Here is a 22,744-nt window from a genome sequence, read left to right as displayed (position 1 = left end):
CTGTCATGTGATGCTATACTTGAATCAGTCTGGAAAGTAAAACACATTATACTGGGTTAATAAAAACCCGTTCGGTGAGATTTTATCCTGACTTTATCCATGACTTACCAGACCTCTCAGAAAGGAATTTTGGCAAGAGAAAAAAGGTCAGAGTTCAGTCCTCAGTACCAAATGAGTTAATACCATTTAAGTGCTTAGAACAGTGCCTGGCAAGAGTAAACACAGTACATTAGCCTTTATTATTATCACCAAAACAAAAACTTATTTCTCTTTAATCTTTGGAAGACCTAGCCAGTCATTAGGTAAAATCTTTCTGTAGCCACTAGGACATTACTTAGAAATGTTCAAGGTATCTTTGTAAAACTCTAAGTTTAGAATTGTTTTGAACCAGGCAGTAGCATGGAACCTAAAAGACAAAGTATTGAAACCAAATTTCTGCCTAGTGAGCTAACACTTTACACCTTCCCTTTGCCTTTGCCCCGAGGTCAGCTCACAGAACAAGAACAAATACATAAGAAGTAGCATTTGTTTTATAAAAATTACTTGTTTTGTGGGAGAATAAGACCATTTGTGTGCTGATAGTACTTTTTGTTTAATAAAACACTAAAAGGTTAAAAAAAAAAGAGAATTTACCAGAGCTGTTCTTCTATGAATATAATCTGTTCTCCAAATTAGAAGAATGAGGCAATGTAGCATAAATTTTTAAGATATTTTCATTCTCTTCTAATGTTCATGGATACTGTTTCTTTTGTGGGGAGTTAGGAAGAGGGTAGGGAAAGGAAGCAAAAGCATGGGAGAAGAAAATGTTCCCACTTAATTTTCAAGGATGAAGTCCTTGAATAGCCTTAGAACTGGAGGAGGTGAAGTAAAAGTAAAGTGAAGCCTTGGTGAAACTTGACTTCTAAATCCTTTTAGGGGTAGGTGCTGTATTATAATATATATTCACAGCTCTGTGGCATGGCTTTCAGTATAGTTAATGAAGCTGAGCAAGGTCTTAGCATGTCTCAGCCAAGCATAACGCATATAATTAGGGGAAAATAGAAGAGTGAAATTAGTTGAAAGGTGACAGAAAGCAAAATGGAGAAGGTGACTATAGTGGGGAATTTGTCTAGTGCCACCAATAATTACTTTTCCTCAAGTGCCCATTTGCCTAGTTTTGGCTTACGTACTTTAAAATAGTTGATTCTGAGCCCCTTCCCTCCTCATTAAATATAAGTCTTTTGAGTTTCCTCAAGGTTAGAAAATAGAAGATATGGTATTATTGCCATGAATTAGTCTTTTAGTGTCTAAGGATGATGGATTTTCCATTTCATTTTGGCACCCAAATTCATAGGAAATGCTGTTGGGGCCCATCTTCTTTAAATAAGGAGTCAATCTTTGTGGTGTTGGCAGGTTAAATTCCTGGAAAAGACCTGACAAGTCTAGATGATATAAGTCAATTTTGGATTTTCTCATAGAAACAATGTTCAGTAGGAGTTTATAATCTTGACCAAGGGCCTGATAATCAGCTTTTTATAGAAGTAACTCCAGATAACACATTTCATCAAGTAAATCAATTCTAAAGGATATTCTATTATTTCAAAACCTAAAATTTTTATGTAATTTTACTATAAGGTCATAGTAAGACATGGAATTCTTTTTAAAAATTATTCTATGGCACTTTTATTTTAAGTAACTAGAAGGCAATAAGAAATCTGCATTCATATGGAAATTCAAAAGACTATTTGGGCAACATTTTGACAAGTTCCTTCAAGGAGACCGAGGACCATTCAGTGATGTCTCTGATAAAGAAATTATACTTTTTCTCATTGCTAATTCCACTATATCCAGCACAAGTTTTAGAGAATGAGTATTTTGTTAGATCAGTCTGATTTAAGGATTTATTTCCTTGTAATTGCCTGATAAGTCTATCTGTGCCGTCAGCCATAATTGCAGGGGATACAAACACAAGCATGCTAGTTGCAGTAAGTTACGTCAGCGTCCCTCCAGACTTCCCTGTTTACCAGTAGAAGAGAATCTCTTATGTACCTACTTTCTGCTCACCTCAGCCAGTTTGGAAAACCCTTTTTAGTCCTTAGATAGTGTGTGGCTTTGTTCTGGCTCTGTATTTAGGTAAATTTTATATACAAATATTTCAAAAAAATATATCTCAAAAGTGCCATGGACAGGTATTCCAAATTATTGAAACCATTCCTATGAGGAAGGCTGTTCCCTCCTATGGTCTCTACACATAGAAAAATCCCCAAGTCCTTGATGTTTATAACTAGAATTCCATCACATGAACTAAATTCAGTGTCCGTGTACACCGTGTCAGACGTCACAGCTGCATCATTAGGTCTTGAGCTCCCAAAAAAGAGAGGACTTGGTCTGTGGATGTGGTTCCAACACTAGCAAATCTTGGAACATAATCTGCATCTGTACCTAGTAGAGTCAGTAGTTTAGGAGTATTAATGTGACTGTGACTGAGGTATCTGAAAGCTGTCAGTGTGGCTTCGCAGCACCTGTATATATTTCTTCACAGAAGGTACGTTTGTAGATAGATGTATATAAAACCAAAACCAAAATAAGCCCAACTTCCCCAGTTTCAAACCAAAAAAAAGCAAAATCATTGAAAAAAAGCAAGTTCAGTATTTCAGTCATAAACTTCCAAGACTTGTTTCTATTTGAGAGTGCTTTTGTCTTGCTCACCACAGAGAACAGTTGGAGTGGATCATTTTATTTCGATTGCTTCTCCTGCACAGGCCCTGAGGGACAGACTTGATGATCTAATAAGTCTTTTCCATCTCTAATATCTATAATTTTGGCCATTCTGTGGCAGCTTCTTATTGCTTTAAATAAGCCATCTTAATTCAAAAAACATACATCTGGATTTGACCTGCCTCATATATGTAAAGAAGTGTGTGTCCCCGTAGAGCCCCACCAGGGATTCTCTGAGAGACTAAAGAAACTGAAAGGAAGCAGGAAAACGGGTTAGGGGGGAAAGGAGGAGACTAGGAGTCGAACAGTTTTCTGTTTATTTTATTTAAGTTTTTATTTTTCAATAGTGAAATTGTCCCTTAGGCTTCCTTAAATCATTTGTTAAAATTTAATCTGAGCATTGGTACATTATTACATTAGTAACTTCTTTAAATTGCTGCTTCTGTTTCTTGGAAGTTGTCCCACCATTAACTAGCATTTTATTTCACAGATTTTAGTCATCATCTCTGACCAATTCTTGGCCTCATATTCCCTCTTCAACTTCTCAGACTTGAATGTCTGAAGAGGAAGTGGGATCTATGCATTCCTCCGATGTCAACCAGCGGTGGTCCTCAGGCCAGGTGTGTCGGGGGCATTATTGCAAATACATACTAACTGTCTCTCTTCCACTAAATACATCACCAACACTATGAATTAGCTTTCATAAATGTACAAATATGTAGTCTCTACAGTTGTACTTAGGCCATACATCTGGTTGATCTGCTGGAATAGCTATCCTTTATTTTTCCTGCCCAGTGATTTTAATTTAATAGGTAATTTAGTAAGTCTTGTGAGCTGTTTTTGGTTAATATTTTCCCCTGCACATATTTCGTTTCTTCCTGAGATTATTCTTCCAGACAAGGAGAATAGAGGACCATGTCTGTGTGTCTTACTGTCCATCAGTCCGTCCTTGTCTTTCTCCAAGACAAATTCAGCCTTACTGCTGAATTACGTCTCTGATTCTTTCTCCAGGTCCTTACGATTATAGGCAGATCCAAATTGGTATTCGTTTGGAGTGCTTATCTCTACAGCTGTGCTCTATGGAATAGTCATATGTTACAACAAAAAAGTAGGATTTTGTACATTTATTCATTCAACAAACATTTATTGACCACACACTATAATCTAGGCACTTTGTTAAATTAAACTGCTCCCCTAGGTAGTACCCCCGTGCTTTAGTTCTAACTTAAGCCTCTGATGTCACATTTGAGTTGTAATTAAAGTTACAAGGTAACATTTGTTTTAGCAGTTTAGTTATTTAGACTAAAATACCTTAAAAAGAAAGTCATCTCTCATTCACCTCTGTTTTCCTTCAAAGGAAGGTTGAGTGGGATGAAATACTGCAAGTATAATTGGTTGGATGTTAGATGTTCTGGTTTCAAGTCCTGACTCTGTCACTGATCTGTGAGATTTAGAAAAGTCATTATCCTCTCTGAGCCACCATTTCTCATCTAAAATGGGCATAGCAATCCCACCTGCTTTCCAGAATTATGGTGACATTCACATGAGATAATGCTTGTAGACGTACCTTGTTAACCATAAACATTGTGCAAATATGCACATAAAATTCGTAGTTATTGATGCCAACTGAAACTAAATGATGAAGATAAATCAAGGAAAATATCTCTAGAGCTAGAAGTTTGGGCTTCTTTTGTATCTATGAGTCTCTAACAGAAAAGACTCACGTATAAGCTAACTCACAGGAAAACTCTTACAGAAAAGGCCAGTTGCAGAGATCCATACAACAAATATACACAGAATATTACTGTAATATTTTTCTTATCACAAGGGATAAAGACAATAGGGAATGAAAAGTGAGAATGGACTTGAAAGACAAAAGAAGGTTTGATTTCCCTCCACCTCCCCCAGATTAGTGGTTCTTCACCCTGGCTGAGCACTGAAATTCATGCCTGGGCCCTTCCTCCAGAAGTTAATCGGTCTGGGGTGCAGTCTGGACCTTAAGATATGTAAAAGCTCCCCAAGTGGTTCAAATGTACAGCTAGCCAGTGCTGAGAAATATCACTGTGCTAGATCAAAAAGAGACCTCTAGAAGTCTCGTTATAAAGATAAAATTTATAGACACAAAGAGATAACTGTCAACACTAGATGAAAATATTTGTTTAATGAATGGGGTAGAAAAAATTAGTGGAACCCATAGGTCTCCAACAGTGGTCTACAGTAGCTCAGATAGACATCTCACCACTGGAAAATAAAAGCATAAGAAGAAAAGTCAGAGGGAATTTAAAAATCTTTTCATAACTTTTAAAATTTCCATTTAAAAATTAGTTTCCAACCAGTCATGAAAGCTATAGAGTGAGTCAAGTGGCAATAGGTATACGTAAACACGAGTGTAAGTGTTATTTTCACAACTCTTGTTCCCTGTAGTAAATATTTATGTAATGGCTAATCTGAGTTGTTATAACCAATCATGGCTGATTCCCTTTAACGTGCAGACACTTTGATTGTCACCAGACTCCTAGTCTCAGGTCATTTACAGAAATGCCAAAAAAAAAAAATTTTCCACATGAAAGAGACTGACATTTTATGCCTAGCAAAATAACTGTATCAACAATTGGAAAAGATATAGCAGTTAGCACAGTCCTAAAATAAAATACAAAAAACAAAATATTATCCTTTCATTGTGGTGCCCAGGGTCCATTTCCTGATTTATGCCCAGGGGTTCAATCTGATCCTTAATGTCAGTTACCAAGAGAAAGTCACATTTATGTGTTTTCAAGTTGAAACACAGAAAAAGCCAAGAAAGTCAAAGAAACTGTAAGGCTAAAAACTTCATTCCTGATGTGGAAAGTTGTTCTTTAATCTTCAAGGAAAAAAAAATTCAATTGGGAAAAGACAAAAATGTTCACAAAGGTCAGGCCTCCCATGTTCTCTCCTTCTCATTCCCACTGCATTGTACACATCTGCCCCAGTCTTGCTTCGTTTTCCCAGCTCCTTCCCTTCTGAAAGCACTCTTGGTTTCTTTGGTAGTCTGCACCACATACTTTCTTGAAGGGCTCTGAAGTTCCTCCCCAAGGTTTTCTGGTGTCTGTATTACTCTTTAGCCTCTTGTCACTAACTCTGTGGTTAGCTTGTGATATTTAGAAGTCTAACTCTTGAAGAGATCAGTGAATCCAACTGTTGGTATCCTTAACTAGCCTTTTGCATAAGTTGAGGAAAAGCTCGTGATTGTCAAGTCTGAAGTTTTAGAGGAGAGATTGCACAGTTGGAAAGCAAAGTGATGAAAGAGACCAAGGGTCAGGGATGGCACCAAAACAATTTTTCAAAGCCTGCTACTTCATACACCTTTATCAAGGGGCAGTTCTCCAGAATTAGATTTCAAACACTCCATAGAGAAATACCATTTCAAAGCTTTGTAGTGATGGCTCATCTCGTCCAATGATAGCACATGAATGGATGGCTTAGATCTCTACTACATTGTGAGTCCCATACGACCCAGTTTTATGCATCAGGTATCTATTTTCCTCCTACCAGTACCTAGTACGTGTAGTAGGCATTCAATAAATGTTTGCCAAAATGAATTGATAATTGTATACACACTGTTTACCTTGATTTTAAAGAAATAACTCTGGGTATATAATTTTTTTACTCAACTAGACCTTTCTAATGAAAATATAGTATGCTGCCATGTAGAAAAACAGCAACTTGAAGACTTACTAAGTATTATTATCCATTGTCCAAATATTCTTCCTGCCTGTGATGTGCAAATCCTGATCATCTGCAAAACAGCATCTTTTTTTTGTTTTATTTTACTGATTTTTAATTTATATACAATAAAATTCATTCTTTTAAAGCTATAGTTTGATATTTTCACAAATGTATATAGCTATATAACCACCATTACGATTAAGATACAGAACATTTCCACTGCTGCAAAAAATGTGCTGATAATCCATTATAGTCAATCTTCTCCCCCTGCCACCCCCGTCCTGTCAACCACTGAGCTGTTTTTTTGACCCTATGATTTTCCCATTTCTAAAATGTCATATGCACTGCTGTGAGTCTGACTTTTTTCATTTAGCATAATGCATTTGAAATTTATCCATGTTGCTCCATGTATCAATAATCCATTCCTTTTTTATTGAAGCGTTCCATTCTATGGGGTACCACATTTTGTTTATCTGTGTAATGGACATTTGGGGTATTTACAGTTTTAGTTAATTTTGAATAAAATTTACATAAAATATGTAAACATTCACCTATAAATCTTTATGTGAGTGTATTTTCATTTCTTTTGAGTTTGTAATTTTGAAGTAGTCCAATTTATCAGTTTTTTATTTATATATAAGTGTTAGCTAAGAAATTTGGCTTATTGTAAGGTCACAAAAATTTTCTCTTATATCTTCTAGAAGTTTTATAGTTTCTTATGTTTGGGTTTATGATTCTGGTTAATATCTGTATATGGTATGAGGTAAGGATCAAGGTTCACTTTTTTGCATATAGATGTCCAGTTGTTCCGGTATCGTTTGTTGAAAAGACTATTCTTTCCCTATTGAATTATCTTGGCATCTTTGCTGAAAGTAAATATACCAAATACATGTAGGTCTCTTTTGGCTCTCTATTCTGTTCCAGTGATCTGCATCCCTGTCTGTATGCCAGTACCACACTGAGTTGATTACTTTAGCTTTATTCTAAATTTGTAAATCAGGTAGTGTATATCCTTCCAACTTCGTTCTTTTTTAAAGATTTCTTTGGCTGTTCAAGGTCCTTTGAGTTTTCATTTAAAATCAGCTTGTCACTATTCTACAGAAAAGCCTCGTGAGATTTAGAAAAGAAATGTACTGACTTTATAGATAAGTTTATGGAAAGTCTCTTCACAATATTGTCTTCTGATCCATTAGTGGAGTATATCTCTCCATTTATTTTGATCTTTTAAAATTTTTCTCAACAATGTTTTGTAGTTTTCATTGCACAGGTCTTGCACATATTTTGTTAAGATCTCCCCTAAATGTATGTTTTTCATGCCTTTTTAATTTCGTAATTTCAATTTCTTATTCATTGCTAGAGTACAGAAATAGTCTTTTTTTCTAATGTTGACCTTGTAATCCCGCAATCCTACGACCTTGCTAAAGTCATTAGTTCTAGTAAGTCTTTGGTGTTCTCTACATAGATAATTGTATTGTCTCTGAATAGAGGTGGCTTTATTTCAGCATTTTCCTGTATGCCTTTTACTTCTGTTTTCTTGCCTTATTTCACTGAAATTAATGGTGATATAGGAGCAGTAAAAGTGGATATCCTCGCTTTATCTCTAATCATATGGGGAAAGTGTTCAGACTTCCATCATTAAGACTGATGTTAGCTGTGGGTTGTTCATGGATGTCTTTTGTCAGATTGAAGAGCACCGTTTTTTTGGTCTGTTTTTGTGTAGGTGTATATGCCCCATTTTAGAATTTCTAATGCTTCTTGATATATATCACTTACAGCACTAATATAAAATAATTTATAATAATTTGCTGCCAACAAGAAGATATTTTGTTAGCATACCAAACTGTATCTGTCCTGAAACTAGGCTTTTATTTTTTAATATTTCTAAAATTTCTAGTAACATCAGACACTTTTTACCTAATGCACCTTGTTATTTGGGCAGACACAATGTGCCTAGGTAATAATTCCCTTCCACTTAACAATATGTTTCTTTTAAAAAGTTAGTAGACATGGGTTATTTTCATTGAGCAACTTCTCTTTTGTCTCCACCAAAACAAGTGACATCATTGAACACTCAATATGATTATTCTGATGTAAGCATGTATTCCTAGGTACCACCGTAACCTTGCGCTGATGCGCAGTGATGTGATAAATGATGCCCTCCTGTCTCACAGCAGATTGATAAATAGGCCTGTCTGAAATCATGTTCCTCTTGTGTCAGAGAACAGACCATCAAACTGCTCTTACATCACTGGTATTTAAAAAAAATAATTTTTCTTACCTTTATATATCATCTAAGTATTTATTGTATATACATATTTTTAAACGTAGGCATATGACAGCATGAAAGGCCTTTGAATGATTTATGGTTCGGAATGTCTCTCTTACTCTCTTTCCATTCATTTCCTTACATTGAAATAATCCCAAGGCAATTGGGCAGCACTCACTGGCCTCATGATCTCATGTCCTGACAGGTTTGATACCACTTAACCTATTTTTGTAGAGGAAGCAGAACTTTCACATTTATTTCTAAATCCAAGCAACTTTAGATGAAACTTTACACATGGCCTTACATTCTCAGCAGTTACTAAAACCCCAGTGTTTCCTGTTGAAAGGGTTCATATTAGTTGCTATGGCTAAATGAGCCCTCCATAAGACCTCAAAATTAAAGGAGTGGTCGGTCATACAATATATGATGTATTTTGAGATCTTCATAAAAGTTTGTTTGTATGCTGCTGTATCTAAGTCAGGATTGTAGATAAGTGCCCCGGATATAGATATAGCATCTCTTACTCCTAGGTGACTTCACATTAGTGATGAGATTGGTATACATTTTCCCTTTTGGCATGTAGATGTTCATATGCTATGTGGCACTGGTGGATTTAAAGGACTTTGTGAGGGAAATATATCACTTAAAATCATCTGTGATGAAAGATAATTTGGGACTACCCAAACTTGAATAGTGTTTACTTACCAAAGATTTATTAAGCATTTAATGCAAAACATTATGGGAGCTCTAATAATGACCAAAACAGGATTTAAAAGGTAAAAAGTTATTAATTAATATAATTAACAATAGTAGCATTTCCAAATAGAAATATGTATTATTAGAGAATTATATTCAAACTGTTTCCAGAGTTAAGGCTATACATTTCAATGAACATACATTTGTTAAAAATTAAAATTCTCCAGGCATATGCATTTATCATATGTTGTTGTAATTGACTTAAAAATAAATATTAAATATAAATACAAACACCTTACATTTATTTATACAGGCTTTGCCTTTTACCAAAAGGCAAATACTCTCATGTACATTATCATAGCCAAACTCCCAAGTTTCTCTTCTCCAAAGTTAGTTTACAACATCATATTTTAAGGTATTACAGTCTTACTTGACTTTCTCATTAAAAGTTTGACTCTTTAATATCACCATATAATTATGTGTACATGAAGAACTGGAAAGAAGGCAGAGAGTCTCCATATGTTCGTTTTAGCTTGGTTGGCTAAATGGCTTATAACAGTCAATGCATGAAAATGGCCTAGATTGAATAAATTAGCAAAATCACAAAAGGAAACCACTGTAGGAAATAGTTTTACACATATAATTGCTAAAACCCTCTAGTGAATGTGTCAATCTGTACTAACTAAATAAATTTGTTTATAGACATGTTCTGTATTAGCTTCCACTCTTTCACAGGCCTTTGCCAAGCAAAATCCCACTAGAAGTAGGATGTTCACACCCAAGTAGGAGTTTCTTAGATAAATATTTTTACTATATGGAGACCAAAACCACTTTTACAAATTTTAGACTTTGATTGAAATACTATATTTCTTTAGTTTCTTTCCTCCCATCTTTTCTCCTGGCAGCTACTTGTGCATTAGCTTACTCCTCTCACCGCCCACCCCTCTGATGAACAAGACACTGGCTGCGTGCAAAGAGGCCAACTGGTCCTCAGAGTGGTGGTCCCAGCCTGCCCAGTCCATGCCACCAACAGTTGGACTGGTGAGACACAGTGAGGGTCCATTTGCAAAATAGCATTCCTTTTTTTCTCCTAAACCCTGGTTGAAATGATTCATTGAACTAATTTAAGTGTAGAGATTATCTTGAGGCTATATTTTATAGAATGCCTGTTTATATTTCATTTGAGTGCTATATGAATAGAATACATAAAGACAGAATTTATTTAGCCAGTCCTCAAGAAATCATGGTAAGAGTTATTGAAATATAATAGCCACATTCTTTCGTAAGGATGACTCTGATCACAACTTTAGTCAACTAGTTTGGAACAAGAATTTCAACTGACTTCTTAATTCTCTAGTCTAAAATTGGTGCTGAATTTTTCATAGGACTTCTGAAGATCTATTTTGTTAATTTGGTGTTGACATTTAAAATATTTTTATAAGTATTTTTAATTGTAATAACTTTTGTTAAAAGTGAAACTAAAAACCTTTCTTTTTGATGTGCTAAACCTAAACCTTTTCACTGTTTTGTTTGTTTGTTTGTTTGTTTTTTGAGACAGAGTCTTACTCTGTTGCCCAGGCTAGAGTGCCGTGGCGTCAGCCTAGCTCACAGCAACCTCAAACTCCTGGGCTCAAGCGATCCTACTGCCTCAGCCTCCCGAGTAGCTGGGACTACAGGCATGCGCCACCATGCCCGGCTAATTTTTTCTATATATTTTTAGTTGTCCAGCTAATTTCTTTCTATTTTTAGTAGAGACAGGGTCTCGCTCTTGCTCAGGCTAGTCTCGAACTCCTGAGCTCAAACGATCCTCCTGCCTCGGCCTCCCAGAGTGCTAGGATTACAGGCATGAGCCACCGCGCCCGGCCTCTTTTCACTGTTTTTGAGAGACAATATGACTGATCAGTAAGCAGTTAACTTGGACATCAATGGGATAAGGATGATCTGGCCAGTGCAGGGTCCTTGTTACTCTGACCCCAAAAGCCCCCTTTTTAGAATGAGTTAGAATAATACCCAATAAAATGAGTATACATAAATAATAATAATATTATACATAAATAATATATCTGACTTGGAAAAGTTCCATACCTCAGGAGATGTAGCATTTAATATGATAGCTTTGTTCAAATTAATCTTTCACACCAGAGGGGACACTTTGGTTATCTATGATATTTTGGAGATAAATTTTCAGAATGGCTAAGATATATTATTATAAATGGCAAATTCCATTAACACAACTCTGCTACAGAAATATAGGTGTGTAATATGTACAAGGTAACAGAATATGTTCATAGTACCTCAAGAACACCTAACTCTAGGGAAAGAGATACAAAGGCATGAAGAGTCATGCCCTCCATTGTCAATCCACAACAGTTGCATTTGGAAATAAATGCCAAAAGAGTATTTCAATTTAATATTAAGAGTGTATATCAGGCCCTAAAGCAATGATTCAAAAGAATTGGTTGAATGCTTATATAACATGAGTATTTCTTAGCTGAATATTAATAAACCCTTCAGTGGTAGGTATCAAGATACCTTCTGGGCTGGTATCTTGGATTTAATATTTATTGACTAGCCTACCATCATTTGGGAACAAGACAAGTCAAAATGTCTCTCCTCTTGGTCTTGCCTAGAACACTTTTCTGTCCCCTTATTTCATCCCTTTCCCATTCCCAACTCAGGTCTCTGCTGTGTTACTTCTTCAAGAAGCCTCCTTGATGACCATCCACCTCTACTGCCCTCTTATGTAGCCCATTACACACAATTCTCATTTGTAGCTCCCATCAGTTTTGTCATTTCTCATTCAATTTGTATCTTTCCCATCCGCCTGTTCACCACAGAGGACAAGAACCATATCTGTGATCCTGCTGCATCCACTGCACCTTGTACTCTGTATTTGGGGAATGAATAAATAAATGAACGACAGTAGGTTCATTCAGAAACACACCTTCTCTATCACTTGTTGGCCTTTTGGCTAAGATCAAGTATACCTTCTCAGGTAGCTGCCAAATGTGACTGATATTATAATCAACTATCTCCTGATTGTTCCTGTGTCATAATTTTTGCTATTCTTTCTCTTTAAAGAATTCTTAAGAACTTTAATTATAATTTATTTACTGTCCAAATTGGTGTGAGTCATTGGCAAACAGCTATTGCTATCCATGTTCTTGTTCCTTGTGTTGTAGTTTTTTTTAATGTGTCAAAGGCCATTGAGGCAGTATTTTCTTTTTATTTTTATCTTGCATCAGTATTGTCTAAGACCTCGAAAACACAATTGAGTAACATGACCACAAAACCAAGATTCTAAAAAAAAAATTATATTATCTACTATAAACTTACAGTTAATTATAATTTTCAGTAACAGTATTTGAACCTAAAACGTTTAGACTCAACAAAATAATTTGACAGTGCTGTTGTTTTAGATGACTTGGATACTCTTTTTCTGGCAAATAATGCATGCAGTTGGCTTGATTGATGCCTAAGTTTTCACTCCTGGCTGGTAATCAATAAGGAGAAGCCCAGAATGCTCCAGTGAGAATTGAGACCTAACATCAGAATTACTGTGTGCTTTGCAACATTGCTAATCATTGGGTTAGCAAGGTCACTAGTTTATTTTTCTTAACAATTGTTGCTGATGGTTATCTTGTGAAATGCTAAGTGTGTGGTCTAAACCCAATTTTTAGGAACTGAGACTATCTTAGCCCCTGCTCTCATAGTGAACACACGTTAGTATTTTTCATTATTGTCCAGAGGAAACTAAGCTACCCACTAGTCAAATTCATTAATTCATTAGAAGATTATTTATTAAGCATCTAACTTATTTGCTGAGCATTTGGTTATACCCTGGACATACACAGACAAATAGAACAGCAACGCTACAGGTCAAACAAGTGAAATGACAATTAACTGTTGTTAGAGCTGACACCCCCCCCCCCAAATTGTCATTTGGATTACTAACTCTTGCCAATTTGGCACTTTTTACATATGTACTTATATGTGTTTACAACTTGGAATAATTTCAGACATCTGTGTTTTGATTGTTTATAATATAAAGAGGTTGAATAAAAATTTAATATTATTGGCATTAAATTATTAATCATAGATGTACCTAAGTATATACATTATCATGGAAAGAATAATTTATACATGGCCTCTTATAAAATTTCTAAAGATAACATTTACCCAAAACCTTTTTTCCCTAAAATATAATGTTGGTATCAGCCACTTAATTATTTCACTTAGTAACAATAAAAAATCTTAACACATCTGTCATATAATTTGAAATGACTTGGACAATTAGAAATGGTAATTTTTAATAACTAAATTTAATTGAGAGATTTTTGTATTCAGAATGTCAAAACAACTTGATAACATCCCAAGAATTTATAAAAGCCCAATGTTAGTATTTTTTAATAAAATAAGAAGAATCTTAACAGAGTTAGAGAAAATCTTACATAAAATGACAAGTTCCTCAAGATTTATAGGCTCTAGTTGACTTGCAGTGGAATAAGAGTTAATAGTATATATTTTTTTCTCATTCTGCCAGCCAGGGAAGACCTCTTATTTAAAGGGCAGGGCTCCCTCCACTGCTCTTAAATCAAGGCTCTGCTGTCTGACAAACTGCCCTTCAGGAGTGTCACAGGATATTTATAACATGGGGGAAGTACACAAATAGGAAAATGTTTAATGAAGAGTTTTGCATGTTACAGTGCTATACATCATATGGTTCAATTTAGATTCTCTGAAATATTGGCGTTAAAGTGAAATTATCAAAAGGGGAAAGTCACATGGCAGTGGTGCAAACAAGATGTGCCTATTTGTATTTATGTTTGCTAATGAAATTCAGCCATGATTCCCACTTTGATTTTAAGAGTCTTAGACCACCATTCAGCTCTGTTCATTATAATTAAATCTCTTGCCCACACGCAGACACAAGGGCAACAAAGAAAGGGGGCATATTTTATCTTTTAAAAAGCTACTGCGTAGCTTTGATATGAAGCTCCAGAGCTTCAAAGATTTATAGTATTAAAACAAAACAATATGTTGTTCAGGGCACAGTCATCTCCTTAGGCAAATGGAGGGACCAGTAGAGCGCTTGGACTGTGAATCTAATGACCCACAGAGGGCAGGGCCGAATTCAAGCATATGGGGGCAGTAGAACTTGAGCCAACTTGGTGTAGTCTCAATTCTGCTACCAGAAGAGAGGTAGAAAAAGGCCAGTTACAAGCACAGCGATATTTATTTTGAAGCTTGGGAGTGGGGTGGGGCAAAGACAGGGGCTAATTTAGTTGACTTGTGAAACAGCATTTATATGTGAAACTCAGAAATGTACCTACCTTCCCAATCCCAGCTCAACTGAGTGTTCCAGTAAACCGGACATTTAAGTTAACTTGATAAGTAAAGGCTAGTGAAAGCTGTTGTTTTTGGTTTACTCCACTGCCTTCCTGCCTTTTCCTCCCAGGAAAGACACACCAGTGGCTGCAGAACCTCGGCCCTCTGTGTCCTCTTCATCCCTGTGGAGTAGAGAAGAGCATTTAAGAAACCCCCAGGCTCTTGGTAACCAGGGAAGCTCTTGTGGTCCACAAATCATCCAAAATGCTGGGAATCTACTCTACACTAAATTAGGAGTTAATGGTAGTTTGGGAGAGGGTGAATGAATGTTCTACATCTTTTTATTGTCCCTTTTACTACTGGATTTAGCCCAAATTGGCCAACTCCAAACATATCCAGGCAGGCCACATTATTTGTTCAACCTTAAATCAGACACTGACCACAGCCTTAGTAAGACTAACAAAAACACATGGTGTGTCACCCCCTTGAAGGGCCTAAACATGCATACATTTGCTACAGAATTTCTCAGCCAGGTTTATCTTAATTATTTTGATATTTTGTCCATTTATCAAAATTATTATTTTGGGCACTCAGGGAAATTAAGTGATTCTCCAAGGGAGAGCTAGTCATATAGCAGAAGAGCCAGAAGTAAAACTAAAAGCTCATAATGGCCTGACTTCTTCTAACTACTCAGCAGTACTGTTTTGGACATCATTAACTCATCCCTACCTCTACTACCACCAGTCCCTTCACTGTTGTTCTGCTCCCAAGGGCTCTTAATCTGGAAAAACAATTTCTTTCCCTACATCTGCTTTCCCCATTAAGGCCAGAGAAGCTAAACACATAGCTTTGGGCAAAATCAGAACCATCCATAAAGAGCCCTAGACTGAGGCAGGAATCCTTGGCTCCATGTAACCATGGATTGGTCACTCTCCCTGGATATGAGTTTTTTCATCTGTTCAATTAAGTATTGAGGTAGAGGAATTTAGAAAGATACTTTCCAATTCCAAAGTTCTGTTGTTCCTTGATTTTAGGTATTAGCCAAGGGTTTGTTCAGCTTGGTTTAGCAGGCTTAGTTTGCAAGTTCCTTTTTCATCATGGTGTTAAACATGTTGTGGCAAATAGGCTGTGCTTCTTGACAGTGGCAGCTCAGCATCTGGGAAGAAAACAACAATGCCTAGTCTACAGATGGCCTGAAAGTGAGAAATGCGAGAGGTACAGGTAACCTATGTGCTGCCTGGGTAAAAGCCATAGTCTGAAAATGTCAATTTTGGTCTCTTCCAATGGGTTAAATGCATTGAGTGCCAACATTAGGATTTCCATTAAGAAATACTGCATAATCATGACAGATTCTGAAAGTGTTCCATTTATTGACAAAACCATTAGGTCCTATTAATGGTGTATTCATCCATTCTACCACCATTCTCAGCCTTCACTATGCATCTGAATCGCCTGGGATGTTTCTAAAACATTCCAAAGGCTAAACTTCACTCAGACCAATTGACTTTGAAGAACTGGAGCCAGAGTATCTATTTTTAAAGCTCCCTCAAATGATTTGGATGCACAGTGTTCTATAGTATACACTAGTCTTAAAGTTAGTTTGGAAAATAAGCACGAGTTGAGAAAGCCTCCAAATTGAAGATGATTTAGATTCAAGGTCCATCTCTGCACTCTCAAGTATTGTACCAGGCTGATCTAGTTTAATTTTGAAATAAATTTTAATTTACCCTTTAAGTGATGTTTAGCAAGAATTGAGTTAGTTAGGACTTGGAGAATATGTGTGTCTATAATAATCTGGGTGGAATAAATTATGCCAGATTGGGGGTGCGGGGGTGTTGGTTTTATTTTGTTGGATGTAAGACAATGTAGTTTAATGAAAAGAATATGGGCCCTGGGTTTTAAATCCTAAATCTACTACTCACTAGTCATGTCACTTTAAAAGGAGAATGAGACCTTTTTTACTAGTTGTGGTAAGGCTCAAATTAGATACAGACATGAAAGTATTTCACAAACCATAAAACCATGTATCTCAGCATTTTTAAATCTTTGCCCTCCCCACTTTGAGAAATATACAAATCTCATGCCTTTCTAAAATGTTAGTTGAAATTAAACATTGTGATTAAAAACAAACAAAAAGGCTGCTTTGTTTTCTCCTTCCTTTCCCCCCTTGAGAACGACCTCTCAATGCATTGTACTTGTGGTAATTAAAATGTTAACGTTAAATCAGAAGCCTGGTGAAAGCAGGCACCGTCTCGCTTATCCTGGTGTCCTTTGCACCACCAAGCACACAGTGGTTTACACAGAGTAAGAACTCCACAAAGACTTGCTAAAAATCAAATTAAGCAAATTTATAGGAATTCAGACAATAGAACCAAAATCTTCTTTCTTAAGGCCTTTGCAAAATGAAGTATTTGTAAGGGAATTTGAGACCTGCTACAATGAAATTCTTACGCTATTTTATTTAAAGTTTGAGAAAGCAGAAAAGAATCAGGAAAGGTAATACTGAGAATGAAATGCAAATCTAAACTGGGGGTAGGGATGGTTTTTATCTATAGTTAACACTTTATTGATTAGGCTAATGGCACAAATACATACACAATAGTATTATTTATTTTTTGTTTCAGAATATTACGGGGGTACAAACCTTTAGGTTACATATATTGCCTTTGCACCACACACAATAGTATTTAACTTGGAACGACAGGACAAGTTTTGTCGTATATTTATCTTCCTTTGCTTAAGATAAATATTAATCTTTTGCTTTTTAATATTAGCTTATATTCCTCAAAATGTACCCACCAATGATGATGCATAAAAAACCAGAAGTAAACCAATTTGGGATTTAAATGTTTTCTGTAGCTTGTCCATATGCAGATATAAAAAAAAAGAATTATTTTTTAGAGTACGCACTTATGAATTAATTTCCATACTGATGCACACTACAGTAGGTAGAATTTGTATCTACTTATCTAGGTAGATTGACATTCTGGTATAGGTTAAAATTTGGAGCTGAATGAATGAATGAATGTCAAAAATTGGGTGTGGTAGCTCATGCCTGTAATCCTAATACTTTGGGAAGCTGAGGCAGGAGAATTGCTTAAGCCAGGAGTTTGAGGACCAGCCTGAACAACAGAGTAAGACCCGGTCTCAACAAAAAAGAGAAAAATTAGCCAGGCATGATGGCATGTGCCTGTATTCCCAGCTACTCTCAAGCCTGAGGCAGGAGGATCTCTGAACCCCAGGAGTTTGAGCTTAGGGAGCTATGATGACAACACTGCACTTCAGCCTGGGCAACAGAGAGAGACCCTATCTCCAAAAAACAAAAAAAAAATGCTCCTCAATTTAAAAACACAAAACGACCCCCTGCTCAAAAAATAGGAACTACAATTAGTCCTTCAAAACATTAAGTATTTGCCGCTAACTTCGAGATGTGCTAAACTCTCTGAGCTTTTCAACCAATTCACAAAGGAACAACTAGCAGCTGAGAGCAGAACTTTATTAAATCAGAAATAAAGCTTGAGTGGTATATAGGCATGTGGGAGCCAGTTTGTTGGGGATCTATTAGTGTTATTAATTTATAATTTTCAATAGTGGGTGGAGGTCCCGGCTGTGTCGGGTCCAAGTCTACATTTGACTGACTAGGAGTATCTGTGACAGTATGGAAGTGGGAATCATTTATAGGATCTGACAGAAGAAAGGGAGGGGAGACAAAGGGTTTCATGATAATGTGGCCTCGGGAAGGCCCTCACACCAAGTAATGTTTAAATTTAGTTTCAACATTTGCAACACAAGTAGAGAGAGATTCACAGTTGACACAAAAATGAGTTGTCTTCATCCATCTTCCTGTAAAGTTGCTTACTCTAAAAAGGATGCCGAATTTGGGATGTTCCCATAATTGCCTTACGTAGACAACATACATCTTTTGTACATCAAAAGGAAAAGGCTGTGACTCAGGATGGAAGACCCTAGGGGACTGGTTTGCTGAGATTGCTCTTCACTAATTATACATGCTTGTTTGTTCCTTCTTTATTTTAGAATTAGAATAGAACTCATTACAGAAATCTGGGTCAGCTCTAAACTTTGGTTTTCTTGAGGATCTATGTTATTAAATAAGCCTGTAATCTTTTAATTGTAAAAAATAGTGATAAAGCCTCTGTAAAGGTGAATTGATCTTTGAAAAGTGGCCTTTTCAATACTAATGAGAACTATTTCATATTGCCCATCCTGGAAAGGTTAAACCTGATTATTTCTCAGGTGAGCTCAGCCAAGACTCAGTTTCCCCCTGAGCCAAAACCTGCTTTTTCAAGCAAGGCTCTTTTGAACCATTTACCTTTAGGAGGAATGCAGCTTTACTCCCAGGTCCACTTATCTCCATGTAAAACTACACCTGTGCTTTAATTGTTACGTTAAAGGTTATTGCTGTGGTTGTAAAATTTAAAATATCATAGTCAAGCAGCTGAGTGTTGGCATAAGCCTCTCTAAGGCATCCGTGATGATCGGGGCTGTTCACAGCCTGAGACCCCCTTTCCTGTGGTTGTGGGAAGACACCCTGTCCGTTCCTGCAAGGCATTTTTGGCTCTCTGAGGAATCCATTTAATACTGTTCAGTGCACGATCCTAGGAGATAGAGTAGAAATTTCTAGTCCTTGTTACAATGTTTGCTTCAATCCAGAAGTGTTTTACAACACACAAAGTCCCATGGTAAAGAATGAGCTCACAGAGAAAGCGCTGAGGAATGACACTTGGAATGTGCCCCTGTTTTCTCATCCTTGTTACACTGAGACAGAGTGACTTGTGTAGCAGCATAACCAACTGATAAAAGTTCAGCGAGCTCCCAAGCCTGGCAACCGTAGTAAATCCTCTGTGAGCAAGAGAGAAGGTTTCCAAATTAATTACATTTTATAATGAACAGAAGGTTATCCAGAAAACCATATTTGCTTCACCTCATGTTGATGGAAGTCTTTCTACAAAGGTTGGGTCTATTTTCTGTTTTTAGTATAATTATAAATGTAGTTTAATCATTTTTTATAATTAAGACTCTTCACCACCTCCATAGCATTATCTTGATGATAAAAGGTTATTCTGTATTTCCTATAATATGGCCATTCAAGGTAAATTTATTGGCTGAAAGTATACAGACTCCAGAAAAGCTCCAAAGTTATTAGCTTACGGGGGGGAAATCCCTAATATGAGATTTTTATCATTTTTTTCATTTTTCTGAAAACAGATTATAGAAAAATTCCATCTAATTGAGGGTTACGAATTCTCTGAATGTAACTATTGCTAGTTTAAATAATGAAAAATATGCTGGTGAAAGGGGAATTTTATTCCTAAGTCCTGAATTTTAGTTCTGCTCCACTCTGGGTCTTAAAATGAGATTCAAGGCAAGTACAGAGGTTCTGTGTCATCCAGGTCATCCAACGCTGAAATGTAAAATATATCCCTTGGATTGAAAAGCATGCAAGTTTGCTTTCTTTACTGGAATGTATTAAATTATTGCAATTAGAATTCATTTCCCTATTTTCTTTTATGGGAATATTGTATCCCACTCTACGTAACCGTATATACATCTGTATGTACATGTATGTATAAAAATTATGTAAGATTTGCCTTTTGGATACTTACCTATAATGTACAGAACTCCTTTGAGATCATCATATTTTAGCGGGGAAGAAAGGCCTCTCTTAGTGTCTGTTCCCATAGCTTTTCACTCAGACTATAAATTAGGCCTGGGAAGGCTGTAATGAGTCAGTAATTTATAGACTATTAAGATACTTAGTTAGAAGTGATTCCTGAGCATGTCGAATGGAGAACACATGTTTCTAAAAGACAAACAGATTCAACACATCTCTTTGGCCTAACCAAGCCCAATCAATTAACAAAATGGGATGTCTTACTCTGCATATCTCCCACTTCCCCAAAATAGAATCACTAACCACTTGTTAACCACACTGACTTTTAATAGACAGAATGGTTGCTACAGCTTTGCCACCAAAAATGTTCAGATTAAGCGTTCTATTCTGTTGTAGCCAGCAGTCTACAAAACAGGAAGAAAGCTCTGCATGTTTTTTGCCTCCTTTCCTTGTTTGACTTGATGTGATAATTCATTGCAGATTTCCTTTTCTTTGACAGAGCGCCTACCGCAGGAATGGGATGGCTTTTCTAGCCTGCTGATGTGCCTGTGCCTGTGCCTGCGACCATAGGAAAGGATGAAGGTGATTTCTCTTCCCCTCCTGGAACAAAATAAAATACAAGTTTACTTTTTCTGCATCCTAGGGAGTGGGCTGATTTGTTGTGACTATCAGCTTCAACTGGCTGACTCCTGCTCTTTTCCAGCCCCCTCAACGATTAGTCTTGTTTACTAAATGGGCCGTTTAGCTAATTAATGGCAGGATGTTTGGGATAGTGTGTAGGTGGACAAGAATGCAGATCACACAATTTTGAAATTTTAATTTGGAGTAGATTTACTGCCCTCAGCTCACATATCTTAAAAGCAGTGCCCTCCCCCCACACACCAGTGTTTAGTCTGTGTTTTATTCGGTACATTTTATAATCCAAGTTTGGGATAAAGGAAATGGGACAGTTTTCTCCTTCCATTATACCATCTTTACTTTCCAACATTTGTTGACTATATCTACATGTATTTTAGAAACAACTATTCATTTTATAAACTTCAAAGATCTAGCCAACATAATGAACCACCTGTTCCCGTCTCCTCCTCTTCCCTTCACCCCACTTACCGTCTGTGTCCTGTTCAGTGCCTTCTTCCCAGCTTCCTGCCATCTGCCTATGATGTGGGTCTTCTTCACATAGAACCTCTTCCTCCATCATCATTGCCCTCTTTTTCCTGTTCCCCCTCGGTCCCCAGGCCCACCGCTCCTACACGTGCCACACCCATTTAGAAGCAAAGTCATCAGAATCAGCAGAGGGGAAGCAGAGTGATTTGCTTCCTTGCTGCACAGCAAGCACTACCACACCGAGCCTGGAAACGTGGGCTGGGGTAGTTTCTTGCTGGTGGCAGCTGAGCTACCCTCTGGCATCTATACTTTCTCCAGGAAAGGAGGAACTATAACTCTTGGGAACACACCGAAAAATAGCAGATGTAGTTATACAGTTCCTGATTAAACTTGAATTACAAAAAGGGAAGTAAGGAAGTTATTTCTTTAATTCTGTGGGAGTTTTGTATAATTTTACTTTTATCATGGTTTTTACACACACTTAAAACAGACTTTGTAAAGAATTAATAAAGACAGAAAGGAGAAACATGAAAGGTTTTTTTTCTTGTGACCAAATCTTATGAGTCTCAGTTAATATGATTAGACCGTGTTACTCACATTTGTTAACTATCATTTACCTGTTCTGTGGTAATCCTTTTGGGAAAAAAATTGCATGTCAAAAACAAAACAAAAAAATTCCAGGTACGTAATAGTGAAAAATTGCCAAAGGGTTTTGATGTTCCATCTATGCTTGTTGCACTATATGATTAAACTTTTCTTTTTATCATCATCCTTATTTTCCTTGGCATCCCTAATCATGGAAAATTATAAGCTTGCAGTAAACATCCTAACTTTTAAAACAATACCACTTATTGTATTTGGTTTCAATCTGCCAGCCTTATAGATGGTATAAAATTTTCAGGAGCTAATTTTTCACATCAAAATTCCTTCTCTCCCACATTGTGCATTTCAAATTATGCACAAGGCATAAAATAAAGAGTTTAGTTTTTCCCCTTCATTTTATTCTACCTGATCTCCTTATAGTCCCAGAGAAGGAAGAATCAATGTACATTTCTCTCAGAAATATGACAGGTCTATGTTTTTGTTGGTCTGGCATATGTTTGTCTATCTTGAACAGTCTGACAGGTAATTATTTATAAAATCTGGTTTTGCCCAGTAAGTTCATATAATAACCTTTCACTTTTCATCATAAGCCAGAGAGCTGAATTTAGAATAAAACAAGGTCATTTATGTCTGTCTTGAACCAGTCTAGATGTCCCCATAATTGCTCGATATTAATATTTTTTATTCTTTTTCTTTCCCTTTTCTACACTTAG

At 36.5% G+C, this 22,744-nt stretch overlaps 1 protein-coding gene across 1 annotated transcript in view; it reads left to right on the top strand.

Moving 5' to 3' along the window:
* Window positions 1–20,911, top strand: part of SUPT3H (SPT3 homolog, SAGA and STAGA complex component) — a 427,271-nt gene extending 406,360 nt beyond the window's left edge. The window contains exon 11 of the mRNA XM_069487792.1: window positions 20,824–20,911. Within this exon, the coding sequence (XP_069343893.1) occupies window positions 20,824–20,865 (42 nt within the window). The 3' untranslated portion in view covers window positions 20,866–20,911. The remainder of the gene's footprint in view (window positions 1–20,823) is intronic.
* The last annotated feature ends 1,833 nt before the right edge of the window (window positions 20,912–22,744 follow it).

The sequence above is a fragment of the Eulemur rufifrons genome, chromosome 15 (genome assembly GCF_041146395.1).
Source record: "Eulemur rufifrons isolate Redbay chromosome 15, OSU_ERuf_1, whole genome shotgun sequence".
In the NCBI taxonomy this organism is placed as follows: domain Eukaryota; kingdom Metazoa; phylum Chordata; class Mammalia; order Primates; family Lemuridae; genus Eulemur; species Eulemur rufifrons.
Note: the sequence above shows the minus strand (reverse complement) of the source record. Positions and strands in the feature narration are given on the sequence as shown.